The sequence below is a fragment of the Sceloporus undulatus genome, chromosome 9, assembly GCF_019175285.1.
Source record: "Sceloporus undulatus isolate JIND9_A2432 ecotype Alabama chromosome 9, SceUnd_v1.1, whole genome shotgun sequence".
Taxonomy (NCBI): Eukaryota; Metazoa; Chordata; class Lepidosauria; order Squamata; family Phrynosomatidae; genus Sceloporus; species Sceloporus undulatus.
Genome location: NC_056530.1, coordinates 20,347,843 through 20,365,718, shown reverse-complemented (window position 1 = coordinate 20,365,718; position 17,876 = coordinate 20,347,843). Strand labels below are relative to the sequence as shown.

At 49.0% G+C, this 17,876-nt stretch overlaps 2 protein-coding genes across 2 annotated transcripts; one reads left to right on the top strand and one right to left on the bottom strand.

The window, feature by feature from the left end:
- Positions 1-9: 9 nt before the first annotated feature.
- Positions 10-10,963, top strand: SAE1 (SUMO1 activating enzyme subunit 1). The gene is made up of 9 exons (XM_042439490.1): positions 10-221; positions 2,416-2,527; positions 3,756-3,929; positions 4,300-4,442; positions 4,702-4,801; positions 6,511-6,616; positions 8,260-8,404; positions 9,687-9,756; positions 10,687-10,963. The coding sequence occupies exons 1-9, from the start codon at positions 25-27 to the stop codon at positions 10,777-10,779; spliced, it is 1,140 nt and encodes a 379-aa protein (XP_042295424.1). The 5' UTR covers positions 10-24; the 3' UTR covers positions 10,780-10,963.
- A 902-nt stretch (positions 10,964-11,865) lies between these two features.
- On the bottom strand, positions 11,866-17,646 carry BBC3 (BCL2 binding component 3). Its single transcript, XM_042438898.1, has 5 exons — positions 17,501-17,646; positions 17,334-17,402; positions 15,608-15,831; positions 13,299-13,504; positions 11,866-12,568 (listed from the first exon to the last, which is right to left on the bottom strand). Exons 1-5 carry the CDS (start codon positions 17,635-17,637, stop codon positions 12,476-12,478), a joined length of 729 nt encoding a protein of 242 aa, XP_042294832.1. The 5' UTR covers positions 17,638-17,646; the 3' UTR covers positions 11,866-12,475.
- Between the last annotated feature and the right edge of the window lie 230 nt (positions 17,647-17,876).

Here is a 17,876-nt window from a genome sequence, read left to right as displayed (position 1 = left end):
TAAGGAGTTGGGAGGGGTGTGCGCATGCGCGTGGGCGCCGCCATTCAAAGTCTCGGTTCCGCTTCTGAGGAGGAGGAGGAGAGAACCATGGTCGAGAAGGAGGAGGAGGCCGGCGGCAATGGAGGAGGCGGCGGCGGCGGCGGCGGCGCAGCAATCAGCGAGGAGGAGGCGGCGCAGTACGACCGCCAGATCCGCCTCTGGGGCCTGGAAGCGCAGAAACGGTAACCAGGAGGAGAAGCAACCCGGTTTGGCCCCGCTTTGACTCTTTCTCTGGCTCAAGGCTATGGAATTCTGGGAATTGTAGTTTATTGTGGCCCCAGAGCACTCCTGGAATCCTAGAGTTGGAAGAGACCCCAAGAAGGGCCACCCAGTCCAAGCCCTTCCGCCATGCAGGAACTCTCCATCAGAGCATCCCCACTGACAGATGCTCCAAGGAAGGAGACTCCGTCGCTCTGGGCATTGGGTTAATAGGTCCTCTCTAGGAATATCTGGGTCTTCCAGTGCAACTCTATGGTCAACTTTAACTACAAAGTTCAACCAAAAGACCTAGGCGTTCCTAGAGGGAATACTCCACTAGGCCTTTGTAGCTCCTCCATCACAACTCTATGGTTAGTGTCTGTTGGACGTTGGCCACAGAGTTGCACTGGAGGACCTAGAGGTTCCTAGAGAGGCGTCCCCTCAGGTTACAAACATAGAGTTTTTGTTATTTGCGGTTTCTCCATATTCACGGGGGTCTTGTGCCCCTAACCCTAGCGAATACGGAGGGACAATGGAGGGAATATTTTCAAACCATGGATGGTTGTATCCATGGATGAAGAATTCGTGGCTACGGAGGGCCAACTGCACTGACAAGTGGGGCTTATGGGGAGGGAACCATAAGGACTGAATGGTTCCCCCCATCTTGCCAGAGCATGTCCCTTTGCTTCCTCACAATCTTCCCTATATGTTCATAGTGCATCACAATTGATGGTCTACTTGGGAGTCCAAGTAGACCACAAGTTGAACATGAATCAACAGTGCAGTGAGGCAGCTAACAAGGCCAATGTGATTTTAGGCTGCATCAATAAAAGTATAGTGTCTAGATCAAGGGAAGGAATAGTGCCAGTCTATTCTGCTCTGGTCAGGACTCACCTGGAATATTGTGTCCAGTTCTGGGCACCACAATTCAAAAAGGACATTGAGAAACTGGAGCCATGTGTCCAAAGGAGGGAGACTAAAATGGTGAAAGGTCTGGAAACCTTGCCCTATGAGGAAGGACTGAGGGAGCTGGGGATGTTTAGCCTGGAGAAGAGAAGGTTAAGAGGTGATATGATCGCCCTGTTTAAATATTTGAAGGGATGTCATACTGAGGAGGGAGCGAGCTTGTTTTCTATTGCTCCAGAGAACAGGACCCAGAGCAATGGATGCAAGCTGCAGGAAAAGAGATTCCACCTCAACATTAGGAAGAACTTCCTGAGAGTAAGGGCTGTATGACAGTGGAACAAACTCCCCCGGAGTGTAATGGAGTTTCCCTCCTTGGAGGTCTTCAAACAGAGGCTGGATGGCCATCTGTTGGGGATGCTTTGATTTGGGTTTCCTGCATGGCAGAATGGGGTTGGACTGGATGGCCCTTGTGGTCTCTTCCAACTCTACGATTCAGTGGCAGGTTACAAACTGCCAGAAAGTACGCACGGAGCGCGTACTAGGGTTAGGAAGGGGCAGTGCTTCCATATCCTTCTAATCCTAGTATGCGCTCTGCGCGCACAAAATAGCGGCAGCCGTTCCACACGGCCGCCGCCATTTTGATGTCTTGGAAGCATAGCATCCAGACGTGTCGCGGCAGAAGTGACGCTGCGAAAGTGCGCCTTGCGCTTTGCGGCGCTACTTCCGGGGCCCAGGAAGGAGCGCGATTTCCGCGCTCCTTCCTCGGAGCGTCCGGGAGCCCTGCGTTGTGGCAGCTGCAGCTCCCGGACACTGCAAGCAGCGGCGGTGGTAGGAGAGCGCTGCAACCCGGCAGTTTGTAACCCGCCTATGATTCTATAAGTAAGACTGCTAAACTAAAACCTGTAATTTCGGTTTAGCACTAGGCCATGAAGAGGCTAGAATGGCTATAATGTCAGGCCTATCATGTATCTTTTGGGCTAAGCAATAGGGGATGTGTAGAAAGAGGTTTAGAAATTGAGCAAAGTTCTTGGTTATGTTTGTTCAGGAGGAAGTGTTTGAGGGACCATTTTTATCTTAAGTCTCTTTTGTCTTGTACCTTGAATTGTGTTGGATAATAGATGTCTAACTTCAATAGCTGTTGTCGACGTGTGGCTGTAGATAAAGCCCTGATGTTTTCATGCTGGGTTTTCCTGTTCTGTTTGTTAGTGGATTGTGTTTTTTTTAGCACAGCAGGCTTCAGTCATGGCACTAATATCTGCTTCTGTTTCTCAGCCTCCGGGCATCTCGGGTGCTGCTGGTGGGCATGAAAGGTCTGGGAGCAGAAGTGGCCAAGAATCTCATCCTGGCAGGAGTCAAAGCACTGACCATGCTTGACCATCAGCAGGTGGGTATTCTAGTTTTGCCTAAATGGCCTGCAATCTTTTAGCCCTTTCATAGAATGTGTTTGCTCTAATCCTGGAATGGAGGTGATGTTTCACCAACATCTGTACCTGGCATCTTCAGGAACGTCAGGAATAAACTCTTCTAGAATATGGCCACATAGCCCAAATAACCCACAAAAACTATTCAGAGGTTTTATCCAAATATACTTATCCAAATATATGCGGGAATCTGTTCCAGACCCACCCACCCTCTGTGTAAGAGAAATCCCTCGTATGCTCAAGTCCCATTGAAAACAATGGGGCTCGTGCACATGGTGCGGGTGGTGCGTGTGCCACAGGCGCATGCACCATTGCTGCTTCCGTTGCACGGCTTCAGAGTAAACTGAAAGCCACATATGGCATGCTTATGTATGGTGCAGGTGCACTGTACTTATGTAACAGGATCTATTGGGTAGAAATGGTGAATATGCAAAAGAAACAGGAGTTAGGGACTTGAGTTAATTATAATGTACTCTGATATCACTTTTTTTCCTCTATTGAGATTTTTTGTTTTGAAGTGACAAATGTTATTTAGTGCTCAGTTGTACGTTGGATGAGTGGCCCACATGTTTATGCTACAGTCCTCTTCTGGATTTCCCCCAGCCAGGAAAAAAAATGGGCCTACATTTTTCTCCACCTTAAGATAGTCAGTCACACCTCCAGAAACATTGAGTGAGGACAAGTGCCCATTTGAAGGCTAATTCACCTTCTGGGTGTGCATTGGACCTGAACTAGTCCTTCCTCCCCATTGTTGGAGGTGGATTTATAAGCAGTTTTAGGAGTGGATGTAGCATACTGAGATCCATGTGCGTGAAAACAAGCTATGTTCAGCCCCCTAGAAATTTGGGTGGATATTCACTTGTAAGTCAAGATGTAGATAAGCAAAATTCATAACCAAGTGGAATCAAATATTGAGAAATTTAGGAGAGAAAGTGCCTTAAAAGTCAGTAACAAGTTAAGTATGAGACATCTGAGGAGAAGTAGTAAAACTGATTAACTTACTTGGATGAGTATAGAATGTGGAAAGTAGTAATCGGATTTAATTTCCTGACTAAAAGCAATTAAATAACTTCATGGTAGGTTTTGAAATACCAACTTGCCCTGGTGCTGATGTGGTTGCTTCCCTGTCCTGAAGAGTTACTCCTTTTTGAAGTGGATTTGTGTGATAACTCTTGCTCCTCTGTTCCTCAGGTGATGCCAGAAGATACAAAAGCACAGTTCCTAGTCCCTACGGGTTCATTGGGTAAAAACAGAGCAGAGGCTTCGCTGACACGTGCTCGGGATCTTAACCCCATGGTGGATGTGAAAGCAGACCCTGAGAACATTGAACAGAAGCCAGAAGAGTTCTTCACACATTTTGATGTGGTGAGTTACAGAATGAGAGGGAGGGAAGGTTGTACCAGTGTCTACCTACTGTGTGCCTTGCATACCAACTCCCCAAGCCTTGCCAAGTGTTTCAGGGATAAGAAGAATCCAGTGTGTCTCCACTGAGGCTTTCTTTTCGTATTCTCTCTTCCATACCTGTGGGCTGGTCTCTACCTTTTCATGTCATCCAGCATTGGAGGTAGTGAGCAATGAACTGCCTCTTCTGTCCTCTAGCAGAAGGTCAGCTCCCCTGACAAGCTTGGGGTATTCTGTATGTTGGGGTGGTGTTGTGTGTGTGATGTTTGCCTTGCCTGTGCCCCAAAACTAGCAAAAGCGTGACTTCTGCCTCTGTGGTTTTTGCTTTTTCCAGGTCTGTTTGACATGTTGCTCCAAGGAAGTACTTGTGAAAGTTGAGCAAATATGCCATAAGAACAATATCAAGTTCTTCACGGGTGATGTCTTTGGCTACCACGGATACATGTTTGCCAACTTGGGGAAGCACGAATTTGTGGAGTGAGTCTTTCTGGGATTGGGGAGTGAGGCAAAAACGGGGACGACGATAGTTAGGTCCAAGCTTAGAACCCACCAGATCTCCTCCCTTTGGAGATGAACCACTGGAGGGAGCCAGAGCACCATCTTTTCCATCCACTTTCTTCTTGGCTATCTGCCTGCCTTTGCCTGGATGAAGCTAAGACAGTCATTCCACAAGAGTCCATCCCTGTTGAGATGAGGAGAGAGACCTTTCTTGTTAATCTCTTTGTGTGCCCTGCAGGGAGAAGACCAAGGCAGTGAAAGCCAGCCAGGGAACCGAAGATGGACCTGACACAAAGAAGGCCAAGCTAGATTTTACAGAGACCACACTGGTGAAAAAGGTAGGTGGTAGGGAAGAATTGGTAGGGGTCCAGGTGGAGTGGTCCTTTGGAAGGAGGGGAGGAGTGGGCAAAGTGTTGCATTTTCATCTAGAAGCCACAAGGCTGTGCTCCTGCAGCATGTCCTCTGCTATGTATTAGCCACACAGCTGCATGCAGTTTCCTGGTCTTCATCCAAAGAATGCCATGGAGTTCCTCCTGCCTTTGGGCAAGTCTGCCCTTATCCAATGGAGCACCAACCCTTGGATGCTTCTCATTCTTCGTGTAGCCTGTGGGCCCATCCATTTTCCCTGCGGTTCCCTCTCACAAGCACTACAGTATGATTGAAGATGACTGTGTGACACCTCTGCGAAGATGAAACACAGCAGCCTAGTGTGTCCAGGGTTATAAGTGCTGGAAAACCATTCTAAGACTGTGTTAAGCAGTTCGCAATCTCCTGTTGTGAGAGCACAGTCTCTTTTAAAACATCAAAAACTAGTTTTGTTCTTCAGAGAGACAAGAGCAAGGGGTATCTTGAATAGTAATGCATGTATAATGATGTGTTTGCCTAGGAAAAACTGCTTTTAGTTAGGGCTGTCCAGATCCTATGCCAAGGATCAATCGGACTGTGAATGGACAGAGCAGCTAGGGAAAAGAGCTTGGCCTTAAGTTCAAAAGGGTTAGATGAAAAGTGAGATCAGGTATTTAATCTCTGCTTTCCTAACAACACTGAAAATAGTGTGGTATGTAATTGGAGGAAAAAGAATATGCCTACATTGAACAACTGTGGCGGGGTACAGACCGCCGCCGCCAGTAGGTCCGCGGGGGAGCCGGAGCCTTCACACGGCCCGACTCCCGCGCGGACCGAAAAAGAAGCTCCAAAATGGGGTGCACTCACTACGTCACAACGCTCGCGACGCGTACGGACGCTCAGCGTCCGATACGTAAAGATGGTGGCGCCCGTATGAACAGGGCGCCGCCATCTTGTACGTATTCAATACGTACTAGGGTTAGGGGGTGCGGAAGCACCGCCCCTTCCTAACCCTAGTACGTATTGATGACGTACTATTTGGCGGTCTGTAAACCGCCTGTGTTATGTTTGTCTTTTTTTTTTAAGAACAGCCATGGCTTTGATAATACTTTAGATAAAATTTTAGAAAGATGGTCCCTTTACTTACTTGGATGAGGAAAAAATGAGTTCATTCTTCCAAACTATTTAATTATCGCTTGTGTAATATTAGGGTGTTTGCGTGGAAGTCTTAACTTAGAGAAGTGCGATACACACAGACACCAGAGTCCCTTTGGGGAATGGTATCTCCATGTCAATGAGAATACTGCTTTCTTTGTCTGTATTCCTTGGCTGGCACCTTGGCCTTGTTGCAGGCTAATCCAAGTTATAGCTAGGCCAGATCATCTTTGTGTCTCCCAAAAATGCTCTGCCTGCTAAATTGTTTCCCCACTTCTATGTGTTTAGTTAGGCAAAAGCAACCATGTTTTAAGCTTCCATGAGGGAAATGAGTTCTGTAGAAAGAGAACAATGTTTGCAATGTAGCACAAAACACCAGAACTGAACTGTATGTGTATATCTGTAACAGAGCACAAAAGATACTCTATAGTTCCTACCAGTATGTTTTTGTTGTTGTTGAAATATTACTGTTTGCTGCTATCTTCTTGCCTATCCATTCATCCATCCATTCCTTCTTTTTTCTGTCCTTTCAATGTTTCCTTGCCAGTGTGTCACTTTCTGCTTTCTGAAAGAGGCCTTGGCTCTCAACTGGAGCAGTGAGAAGGCCAAGGCTGCCCTGAAGCGCACCACACCAGATTATTTCCTGCTTCAAGGTGAGATACTCTGTTGAGACCAGCACGATTATGTGCTTGGAACTGGCCTCTCTGTGTAAGGGCTGAGAGAAGCAGGATGGTGATGCCAGCTGGTCACATGGTGGTCTTTTAGGACCACATGACTCCTGACCACTGCAGACAATGGGGCTGTGTCCAGCTGGCAGGCATGTGAGCTCCTTGTGCTCTCAGGAGAAGCAGGCTCTCGGACATGTACAGCTGAGGCAAGCTAAGGGGCTTTAGGGCACTGTCCCTGGAACAGGCCAGGCATTCATCTCTTCAGACTCTTCTACTTACTGATACAAGGATACTCCTCCTGTTGGTATGGGGTGGGTGGGTGGGTATGCATGTGCAGTGGCAAGGGTGATGGGTTGTGCCTTTTTCCATGTCAGATTTCCCTAAACAACGGCCATGTTGCTTGACTGCAAAGCAGTGGGCATATTGCCCCTTGTCCCACGTCAGAATTGGCATGTTTAAAGCAGAATTTCTCCTTTTTTCCAGTGAGGCGAACCAAAAAAAGTGGCACTGGCTGGCAAAAGTGTTCATATGCATTTTTAAAACTGATAATGAGTTATTTGCAGTTTAGCCACTACTCTGTTCTTTAGATATCATGGAGAGGTTTCTGTATTGATACCGATTGCTGTTGTTGAATGGTATTGGTATCTGAAGTTGGTAGCACCATCTTCGGCAATAGATTCCTATCATAAACAGTGCATTACTTTGCAGTTTATACATTTTGAAGCAACAGGGAACAGTCTGAGGGGCACAGTTTTAATGCTATCCTCCCAATAATTATGTGCCATAGACATGGATTGAACAAACCATTAGGGGGGCTCTAGGGATATACCATAAGAGATATTCCCAGCAGTGCCAGCACACATGGCTTCACAGATGACACAGTGAGCACAATGGCTGGCATCTTATTGGTGACATGCAGAGAGGGATTACACCTGCATGTATATTTTTTGGACCTTGCTGTAGGAAGTACCCAGCACTCCCTTCTGCTGAACCCCCTGCAACCCTATGCACAACAAAAGCTTGGGGATGCATCCCAGTCTCCCCAGCTCTTGTTTGGCTATGGTGCCACATCCACATTTGTTCCAGCTACTCTTGAGCGTTATGGAGGAAGGACCAGTTTTATGCTGTGGGATATGCCTGGCTCTACCTCTGTTAGGTCAGTGACTAGAGAGATGGAATTGCTTGGCAGTCCCTGGCTGTTGAGCATTGGAGGGGGTCAGCTGGAAACAAGGAATAACATCCATCATCTCTTGTAAATACACTGGTGAAGATATGTGTGCTACCAGCACAATGGAGGATCTTGCCCACTTCGTTCAAGTCTGACAGCTGTGCAACTTTGCTGGAAAGTTTTGCCTGGAATTTTGGAAACAGAAGCTTTTTTGATCCATGTCAAGCCAGGTATTTTTAGAGTCCTTCCAGTGTGTTAATTCATGCATTTATGGAAATCTGGAAGATACCAATTGCCTGAATTTCCACAAAGTTTTTTTTTAAAGTGCCCCAGCAATCTTGGCTAAGAATAAACATCCAGATTTCCAAGATGCCATTGGTCACCATGCCAGTTGAGGAGCCTTGGTGTGGGCTTCTGCATGTTCACATTGTCTTTCTTGTCCTTCACAATGGTCTTGTAGTGCTTCTGAAATTCCGGTCAGAAAAGGATCGTGATCCTTGTGTGCAGAATAGCGCAGAAGACGCTGAGGTGCTCTTACAGATTCGTAACGATGTGCTGGCCTCTCTGGGCGTCGAGAGTGACCTGCTCCCTGATGACTTTGCCAGGTGGGTGTCTGCGTCCTTTTGGCTCTTCTTCCCTCAAGCCATTCCTTCTTGATCAGGAGGGCCTAGGTGCTGCGGGCCCCAAAGCTGTTCATGTATCTAACATACTCTGGCCCTCAGTACCATCATGACTAATCTGATTGTTCGTCTAGTCAGACTCTTTGAAGTCTTTCTGTGTCAAGGCTGGGTTGTGCCTCTTCCTGCTTGAGGTGGCAGCATTTGGGAGGTATGGGGAAGAAAATGAGTCTGGGTCTTTTTATGCGGTGTCATCCAAATGGGCTCTGGCACACAAGCCTCCCCTTCCTTCCTCCTCTGAGGGTCTGAGCCGGAGACAAAGAAGTGTGTGCCTGATGCTGGGGTTATGCTTGGCTAGTGATCTCTGTCTGCCTCCTTGCCCTGTTGAGTTGCTCTCCGTGTGCATGGCGTTCTGCTCCAAGACACTGCTGCGGGGGCAGTGTCTGTTGGCAAGAGTTCAGCACAACTCCAGGCTGTAATACTTAAAAGACCTGTGGTCACTGGGTGACCTTGTTATTACACAAGATCTCAGGCAAAAACTTCACCTTTTAGCCCTTAGGGAGGTTTTTTTTTAGAGCGAGGCAACTGCTTCTGTTTTCTTTCCAGAGGGAGGAGAGGACTAAGAAAGGTGGGCAGCAACAAGTTCTCTTGTGCCCATTTGGGGACTAGCCAGACTATGTAGACCCTTCCATCGGCATGTTGCTGCATGCCACACAGAAGGGGCCTGACTAAGAATGAGGAGAGAGGAATGTGGGCCTGCCCTGGGGGGTGAGCGGCTGGGGGCTATGTTTAGTAATGCTGTCTGGGGCATGTGGGGGCACCCTGCCCAAGCCACAGTGGACTGTCTGGAATGCCCGCTAGTTGGGTGCATGGTGCATAACAACAAATGGATTGTGTTGCCCAGACTACACTGGACCAAGGATGCTCTTGGCCCTGCTTCCCTGCTCAAGGTGCCTGGCCTGATATGCTCCCCTTTGCTGTGTATGGTGGGGAGTTGTCCCTGTTGACTTCACAAAGGTCCACTCCCGGAAGTCATGTCCAGAACTGTACATATTAATTCAAGCATCCTTTTCTCATCCTTGATAAAATCCAGCAGAAAAAAAGTTCTGAAATGTTTAGTTCTCAAATGTGAGAACAAAGTAAGCAAAATTTGCAGTATATCAAATTTAAAAATGTATCTCTCTCCACATGTGAGAATGAAATAAACAAATATTTACATCCCCAAGTTATGTCCAGTGTCTGACAGTTGCTTGTTTTTACCCCCACTTAGCTGCTGCTTCTCAGAAATGGCTCCTGTCTGTGCTGTCGTTGGAGGCGTGCTTAGCCAGGAAGTTGTCAAGGTAAAGAAAGTTTTCATCGTCCTCACCATGTGTCCCTGGGTCAGTGCCCTGAATTTGAGGGTAGGTGTTGATAGGAGAGTTATCTTTTGCAGATGGTGAGTTCTTCCAGAGTGTGATTCTTCCTTCTGGCCCCACCCATCAGTAGCACAGCTGCAAAATGTATCTCATATCCCTCTGCTAAGCTGAGCATTCCTGGGGAAGGGCGGAGGAGGTCTTGGCCTCTGGAGAATCAAAATGCCTCTGCTGCGTCCTAGCTGGCAATATAGGTGCTCCATGGCTCTTCTGCCCCCTGCTTTCTGAGCCTGGGGTAAAAGGCCCATAGGAAGGTGCCACATACTGAATCAGACTCTTGGTCCATCAACCAGAATTTCTGACAGGGTTCTTTGCTATCCCTGGCTGGAGATCTCTGGCCTGTCCTGATCTATCCATGCACTAGCCAGTCCTAACCTTGCTTAGTTTTCGATGAATGCTTTCTCTCGGTCTCACCGCCATCACAGGCTCGCTTGTGTCCTTAAGAGCCTCTTCAGTGGCTGTTCCCACCTTCTGGAATGACCTTCTGTGCGGGAGGCAAGGCTGGCGTCCTCCCTCCTTGCCAACAAGCAAATACATTTTTATTTTAAGCAGGCTTTTTAATATATAATCAGGACAGGGTGGCTTTTTATATGGGGTGTGTGCTGTAGTTAAGTTTTTAACTTGTGTGTGTTTTGCATTAATTTTATGCTATTTTAACTAGATGTTTTTAATGGTTCTTAAATTTTTATCGTTCCATTTTAATAATGTTTCTGTCTTGTGAGCTGCATTGGGACCCTTTTTGGGAGAAAGGCGGCACAGAAGTGAAATAAATAAATAAATAGTTTCAAGAAGCAAGAGATTGGGTTTGTTTAGGCCGGTATAATGTACCTTTGTTTATATTGCCTCTTTTCTTCCTAGGCCCTGTCTCAACGGGATCCTCCCCTCAACAATTTCTTCTTCTTCAATGGCATGAAGGGCAGTGGGATTGTGGAGTGTCTGGCTCCCACCTGAATCTGGACTTTGAGTAATCATTGGAGTGATAGCCTACAGCCCACAGTTCTCTGTCAGATTCTCCTTCCATCCATCTGCAGCTGCACCTTTGAGTTGAGGAGAGGTGATACCCCTTGTTCTTTCTCTCTCTCCCATCAACTTGGGTGCCCTTTGTTTCAGTATTCATTAAAGTCTTTTCTTAATATGTCTCTTGTTGTGGGTTTCGGCAGGATCATATTCTACTGCGAAGTCCTGATTAAAAGATGGACACAGTCTGGCTGGATGTAGGAACATGCAGGACCAAGGGCCAACGGGCTGTTGACCTGTCTAAAGTCAGGTCACTCATGAGAGTGGGACACAATGGTTCTTTTGTGCCTACTACCTAAGTAAGGTTGGAGTAAGGAGCAGGGTTGCTGTTGTCAATCTGGGGTAGTGGCAATTTGTGTCTATGCAAAACCTATCTGAGATGGATAAGTTGCCTACTCATCCTCCCTTGTTGCCTCTCAGAGGCAACAATGATTGTAAGCTGCACTGATAGCCTTTAGGGCTGAAGGGTGGGGTATAAATACCATAATAATAATAATAATAATAATAATAATAATAATAATAATAATAATAGCAGTAGTATTAAAATCTCTGGGAGTGGGGGAAAGCTGATAAGGGTTCTTACCTTTTAGTGATAGCATTTTAATGAATCACTTGTGCTTTTCTCAACATTAGAATAAAAGCACCTTAGCCATCCTGTATTGATGCCACTGGAAGAATTGGTAGCTCCATTACTTATTGCTGATGTTTGCCCTTACCCTCCCCACCAGCACCTTCAACACTAGGACAAGGGTGGCTTTTTAAGGGGTTTTTATTTTTTAAATCCTAGTTGTCTAAGTCAAGAGTTGTGGCAACTACTTGCTTTGGGTCACTTGGACCTAACTTGGTCCTTTTGAGCTCAGCACCTGATCAACTTTTTTGGATAATCTTACAAAATGCCAGTCTGGATGAAAAGGCATCTTCATCTAGGTCTTTGCTGCAATTATATGGGGACTGAATTCATTTCTCTCCTGGCAGCCTTTTTCAAACGGCGGAGGAACTGATCAGTGAAGCATCCACCTTTGTCCAGTTTTTATTGAAAAGGAAACATACAAAATTCTTCTCTCCCTTACCTGCCCCCTTCCCCCTGGTACAGATAACCAACCCCGTCAAGTATGTACAGATAGCACCAATTTTGTCCTATGTACAAGCACAAAGATACCCGTATATACATACATACAGCGCCTGCTGTGCAACTGGGTCCCACACCACGCCCTGTACAAAGCCCAGGAAAATCCCTATTTACAGCGGACACGACCGGTCCCATGTGCAATTCTCTCTCCCCCCTCCTCCCCCTATACAGGCTCAATTAACAGTATTCACATAGTGCTAACTTGCTCTTGCTCCCACCTCAGTGAGCAGCTCTCCTGATAAGGCACTGCTGGGTTGGGAGGTCACACACACCCCCATGCCCAGAGCAGGCAGTCCCATGGCCTCCGGTTTGAAGATTCTGGTTGGAGGAGCAGCATTGGCCTTTTTTGTCATTGAAGGCTGGGTATTTCTCAAGTCCAAGGTTAGTCTGGCTTTTTCCTCCTGGCCAGCAGGAAGAGGAGACGGAAAACTCCTCTGAGAGCGGCAGGCAGCAGCGGCAACCCTTCAAGCGGCGGGTTGGAGGTTCCACTCTTCAAAGCCCTTAGCCCCTGACGGGCAGGTTGTACAAGACGCCGAGCATGTGGAAGACCAAGTGGTAGAAGTGGCCCCAGAGGGCGCCATGCGGCCTGCGCTCCTGTGCAAAGGAAAGGAAAAAGGAAAGCTTGAGAAACGGGCTTGATCGCTGCAGCCTGAATGCCCATTTCCGTCTCCCTAGACCTGTGTAGATGGGTGGACTCTATTAAAGAAATCATGAGTATGAGATTGCAGGAGCTGGGCTGAGCAGAGATAGGCAGAATCTTTATTATGGTCACAGACTAGACCAGGGCAGAGCAATGGAGGACAGGGGGTCTTGGGGATGTCTCTTCCCCCGGATCGCCATGGGTCGAGATTGACTCCAGGGCAGTTAACAACAACAAAGACCTGTGCCAATCTCCCTGCCAACCTTGCACTGTGCTTGCAGCAGCCGCCACCGCATGCTGTTTGGCTTGCTTGCCAGCGGCTGCCCTGCCTTTATATCCCAGGGCTATTTATAGGTCGTGAGTCAGCTCGGTGGTGGTTGGGAGGTGGTTGCTGGCGGTGGTTGGATGGTGGTTGGCGCTGGTGGCCCTGCCCAGTTCCCTGAGCAAACAAGGCCGAGAGGGAGGTGGCCCAGCTGGGGTCTTTGTGAGCCAGGAGATGGTGGCTCTGAAATGCTTGGGGAGGAGGGCTCCGAAAGAGTCCCCCCCCACCACCTTCCCACACTGCTGGAGGGATATAGGTGCCTATACACCATCCAGAAGGATGTGTCCTTTTGTGCTAACAAGCCAGCCCACCCCCAGCAAACATTTTGGCTCAACATCCTCTGCTCATCGTGGTCCACTCACCCTTTGCTCGTACTCTTGCTGGAAGCGGTCTCCCATCTGGCGTAGGCGAGCCCCAATCTGCTGCTCCAGGGTGGGGAGATGCCTGGGGAGGTGTCCATTGGCTTCGGCTGCTCCATGCTCAGGCTCCACGGCAGCAGCGGCGGCGGCCCCCTCCTCTTCCACTTCCTCCCCCCTTGGGCTCTGCTGGGTCGCCCCTGGCAGGGTTCCTACAAAAAAGAAGGGAGGTCAGTCAGGCCAAAGGAAGGGGAAGAGGAGGGTGTGTATGTGTGTGTTCAGGCAAACCTCGCAGGCTGGGGGATTGGGAAGGAGCATGCAGCATGGCGGGGAGGGGGGAGTTGTGGCGATGGGGAGGAAGAGAGACGTTTCCCGTCTCCTTGGTAACTGCAGCCTGTTGCAGCTGAGAGATCATTTCAGGACACAGAACAGCTCTGTCTGTCTGTCCTGATCTGGGGTTTCTTTCCCAGACAGATCTCAGCATCCCTCTGGGTGTCAATTCGCACTCGGGTTGCCAAATGATTCGTTCCTTAAGGAGCATCCCTCATCTGAGGGCCAGAAACCCTGCCCCTATTCAGACTCAACAAGACTCCAAAAATACCCATATTTGGGGGCATGTGAGTAACCGGATATTCTGTAATTATGACCATATCTGAGATTCAGGTGACTTTGAAATGGCATTATAGTGGCCAAGGTTGTTGGTGCACACCCAAAAAAGCAATCCAATATGGATTTTCAGGCTGTACATCATGTAACTATAGAAATCAAATATGGATTTTCAAGACTTTTCAATACATCATGTAACTATGGAGATTATCAGAGAGGAGGTAATGACAGAAGAAGCAAAGGAGCGAAGCGCCATGCTTCCATCCTTATTGCATGATTGTGCGAAGATTATGAGACATGGCACTTATCCCATGTTTATCCATTCCATCAATCAAGAGGAATTGTCCCATCACTTCAGTATTAATGGGTTATCCTGTTATTAAGAAATGGAGATAAATGATGGGATTATTCCTCTTCATTGACTGGATAATCACGGGATAATTGCGACATCATCTGACAATCTTCGCACAGTTGTGCAATAAGGATCATCATTACCCCCATCTGATAATCTTCTATGTTCGGAGAATGTGGATTTATGCAGAAAAAAAGTGAATTACTTGAGCCACAGGGCATGAATTCTGGTTTTTTATTGCTGTTTGGAAAACCTGGCAGCCTTAGTTCTCATGCGCCCACCTGTGCTTTAGCCTCACACACTGTGCATCTTCCGGAAGGTGTTATGCATGGGACAGTGCGTCTCCCACAGGAACAGTGGTTTTGCTTTTCTGGTATACCTTTGCTCCGGTAGTGTCTCCCCCAAGTGCTCCCCTTCTTTTTCTACCAATGCCCCCTTGGAACTAGGGAAGGGTGGTTCTCCCTTTTAATGCCACCAAGTGTGGTGGTGCAAAAGGGCAGTGGGTGGGATTTACAGCAAAAGAGGAGGGACTCCCATCGTCCCCTTCAGGACTCCACATGGTCTTGCTGGTGGTTTATAGGCTGGGCAGAAGCTGGGGTGGGCAGGTGGGTGCAATTTCCAGCCTCCATGGCTGAAGACAAAAGCCAAGGCTTGAGCATCCTTGGTGTTGGGGTCCTCTCCTAGGAGGGGAATGCCAACCCAGGAATTGGCACTCTGTCCCCCAAGCCCAAGTTAACCCTTTCCTGGCCAGAAAGTGACTGAGAACAAAATCTGAGAAGGTCCTGACCCACCGCAATTGAAGATGGACAAAACTGCAGCATGGAGCTTCTTAACCCACCTCAAAAGTTGCCTCCATGCTTTGTCCTGCCTCCATTTTGACCACCCTGTTGTAGTACTATTATTCCACTTTTAACTCCCTCCTGTGGGGTGCTGGGGTTTGTAGTTTAGGGACTCCTAATAGACTGTTCATCACCCTCCCTCAAATGTAAAATCCCAGGATATCCCCCCCTCAACTGCAAATCCCAGGATTCCACAGGAGGCAGCCCATACCTAATTATTATTATTATTATTGTTGTAAATCCTTCCTCCCAATATTGGGCTCAAGGTGGCATAATAGAGTGGCATGACAGTGCCCTAACCCTTTTGACATCCCAAATGGGAAAGGAACGGATTGCAAAGGGAAAACCAGGCGTCCCACCCAATGTCATCCAAACAGTGTGTGGTGATAAGCAGTTGGAGATGGGGCACTCTGTACATGGGCAGAGACCCTTTCGACATCCCAGATGGAGGGAAGGGAATGGATTGCAAAGGGAAAGACAGGTGTAAATGCCCCCCAGTGCCACTCTCTCTCACTCACCGGGGTGGAGGCTGCCGTGGCCCGGGGCTGGGCTGGGTCCGCAGGGTCCCCTTCCTCCGTTCAGCCGGGGCGTCCAGGGGCGTGGGCTCCGGCAGAAGGTGGGCGGCAGGGCCACCGTCCCCCCCAGAGGGAAGGCTGGGCTCCCGGACACAGCAGCAGCGGCTGTCGGCTCGGTGCGGCGGCTCCCGTCCTGCAGTGGTCTGGCCATGGCGCTCGGGGGGGATCTGCCGGAGGGAAAGGAGACGGTCAGGAGGGCTAAGCGAGCATCCAAGGGCAGGACTCAAACCCAGAACTGGGGACTGGTAAACAGAGGAAGATGGATCAGGCTGGAGGGAGAAGGGAAGTGCCCCACTCCGATCTGTGCCCAGGTGTCCTAACTACATGGGAGGACAAGGTACCCTGAAATGGAGGACCTTCCTGAAAAACAGGAGGATCTAACCAAATCAAAGCTGCAAACCAACGCTCCTAGAAATGTCAAGGCATGCTTCTGAGTCACGCTCCAAAAGCAGGACATTTTGGAATTCCTCCTGGAGAGAAAGTTGCCATAGAGGACTTGTCTTGGGAAAGGAGGACACCTCCAGGCACCCTGGAGCAGAGGTTCCCTAAGCGCCAAGGAGGACATGGCACTGTAAGAATGGAGGACATGGCCAAAGGAAAGCTCAATACACTCCTAGAAATGGGCATGCTTCTCAGTTCCACTCAGAAACGGATGGTATTTTGGAATCCCTCCCGGACCGAGGGCTGAAATGGAGGACTTTCCAGGAAAATGGAGGACATGATCAAATTTTTGGGGAAGCCACTCCTAGAAATGCAAATGCATGCTTCGGAGTCCTGCTCAAAAATGGGAGGACCTTTTGGGATCCCGCCCGGAAGGCAGAAAAAGAGGACCTCCAGGGAAAAAATGGAGGACACAACCAAATCCATACAAGCACTATTTTGGAATCCGTCCAGGAGCCAAAAAAGAAATGGAGGACCTCTTAGGCAAAAATGGAGGACACAACTAAATTTATGAAAAACTCCTATTTTTTGGAGCTCCTTCCGGATCCAAGAAAGAAATGGAGGACCTCCTAGGATAAAAAATGGAGGACACAACCAAATCCATTCCAACACTATTTTTTGTGCCCGGATCCAAGCCAGAAATGGAGGACACAACCAAATCCATACAAGCACTATTTTGGGGACCCCTCCCAGGACCTAGGACCCGTCCAGGAAAAAAAGAGGAGCCCCTGTGGGCATCCTGTCCCTAGTCCACGTGCTTCCCCCCCCAACCTTCCCCCAGCCCTGAGTTCGAATCCTTCCCAAGGACGATCGCCTCTTCCCCTTTCCTTTCCAGCTGCCGGGGCACTTACTGCAGCTGCATGAACCCTCCGGGGGCGGCTCGGGGGTGTTGGGGGGCAGCAGGGCTCTGCGACCGACTCGCGTGGGATGCGGCGGTTAAGGCGAAGCCAAAGCAAAGCGAAGCAGAGCCAAGGACTAAGGTGCTGCTGCTGCTGCTCTCGCTGCAGATCGCGCTGCAAGTGGCGCGCGGCGGAGTCAGCAGCAGCAGCAGCAGCTGAGCCCGGGCAAGCCACGCCCCCGCGTGACGTCACCGCCCCCCTTTCATTTCTCTGCAGGCAAGTTGGGGCTTGTGCAACCGGACTCGACCCACCCTTCTTTTGCAAAGGAGACCCCCCCCCACAAACCTTCCAAAGCAAAAACAATCCAGTAACACAAAAAGCCCACCCACCTCCAAAGATGCAAGGCTCTCTTCCTCCTCCAAGGCTTGGTCCCATTCGCTGGAGGGGGACCACTGAGGCTGGGATGGAGATAGAAGGCGAGAGATCCAGTTCTTCTCACCCTCGCCCACATGCACATGCATGCGCCCAAGCAGCACACACCCACCCCTCGACTTACTACCAGGCGTGGAAGTTGTGGTCCTTGGGAGCCAATGGGGAGGAAGGCTGGCAGCTCGTACCACCGCCTCCTCCTCCTCCTCCTCCTCCTCTTTTGCAGAGCTGCTCCTCTGGCCTTGCTTTGCTTAGAGACATCATTGCTCGCTCCTCCTCCTCCTCCTCCTCCTGACTTTCCCCCGGATCCGAACCCACAGCGCAGCGTGGCTCGGCGAATGAAAACATCCACCGCGTGTTGTTGTTGTTGTAGGTCTGGGAAGAGAGAGAGAGAGAGGGAGGGAGGGAGGGAGGGAGGGAGGGGAGGGGAAAATAGAATAACAATAACAATAATAATAATGTGCAATGCTAAGGATCCAAAGAGAAAAGAGTCGCCATTGCAA

What these genes read in the sequence shown, in the direction of transcription:
- SAE1 (XM_042439490.1), top strand. Translation starts at nt 25, where the DNA reads ATGCGCGTGGGCGCCGCCATTCAAAGTCTCGGTTCCGCTTCTGAGGAG. An exon ending in TCTTCACACATTTTGATGTG is followed by an intron (nt 3,930 to 4,299) that starts GTGAGTTACAGA and finishes TGCTTTTTCCAG; the next exon opens with GTCTGTTTGACATGTTGCTC. An exon ending in AGATTATTTCCTGCTTCAAG is followed by an intron (nt 6,617 to 8,259) that starts GTGAGATACTCT and finishes ATGGTCTTGTAG; the next exon opens with TGCTTCTGAAATTCCGGTCA.
- BBC3 (XM_042438898.1), bottom strand. Translation starts at nt 17,637, where the DNA reads ATGATGTCTCTAAGCAAAGCAAGGCCAGAGGAGCAGCTCTGCAAAAGA. An exon ending in CACAACTTCCACGCCTGGTA is followed by an intron (nt 17,403 to 17,500) that starts GTAAGTCGAGGG and finishes TCTCCATCCCAG; the next exon opens with CCTCAGTGGTCCCCCTCCAG. An exon ending in AGCAAGAGTACGAGCAAAGG is followed by an intron (nt 12,569 to 13,298) that starts GTGAGTGGACCA and finishes TCCTTTGCACAG; the next exon opens with GAGCGCAGGCCGCATGGCGC.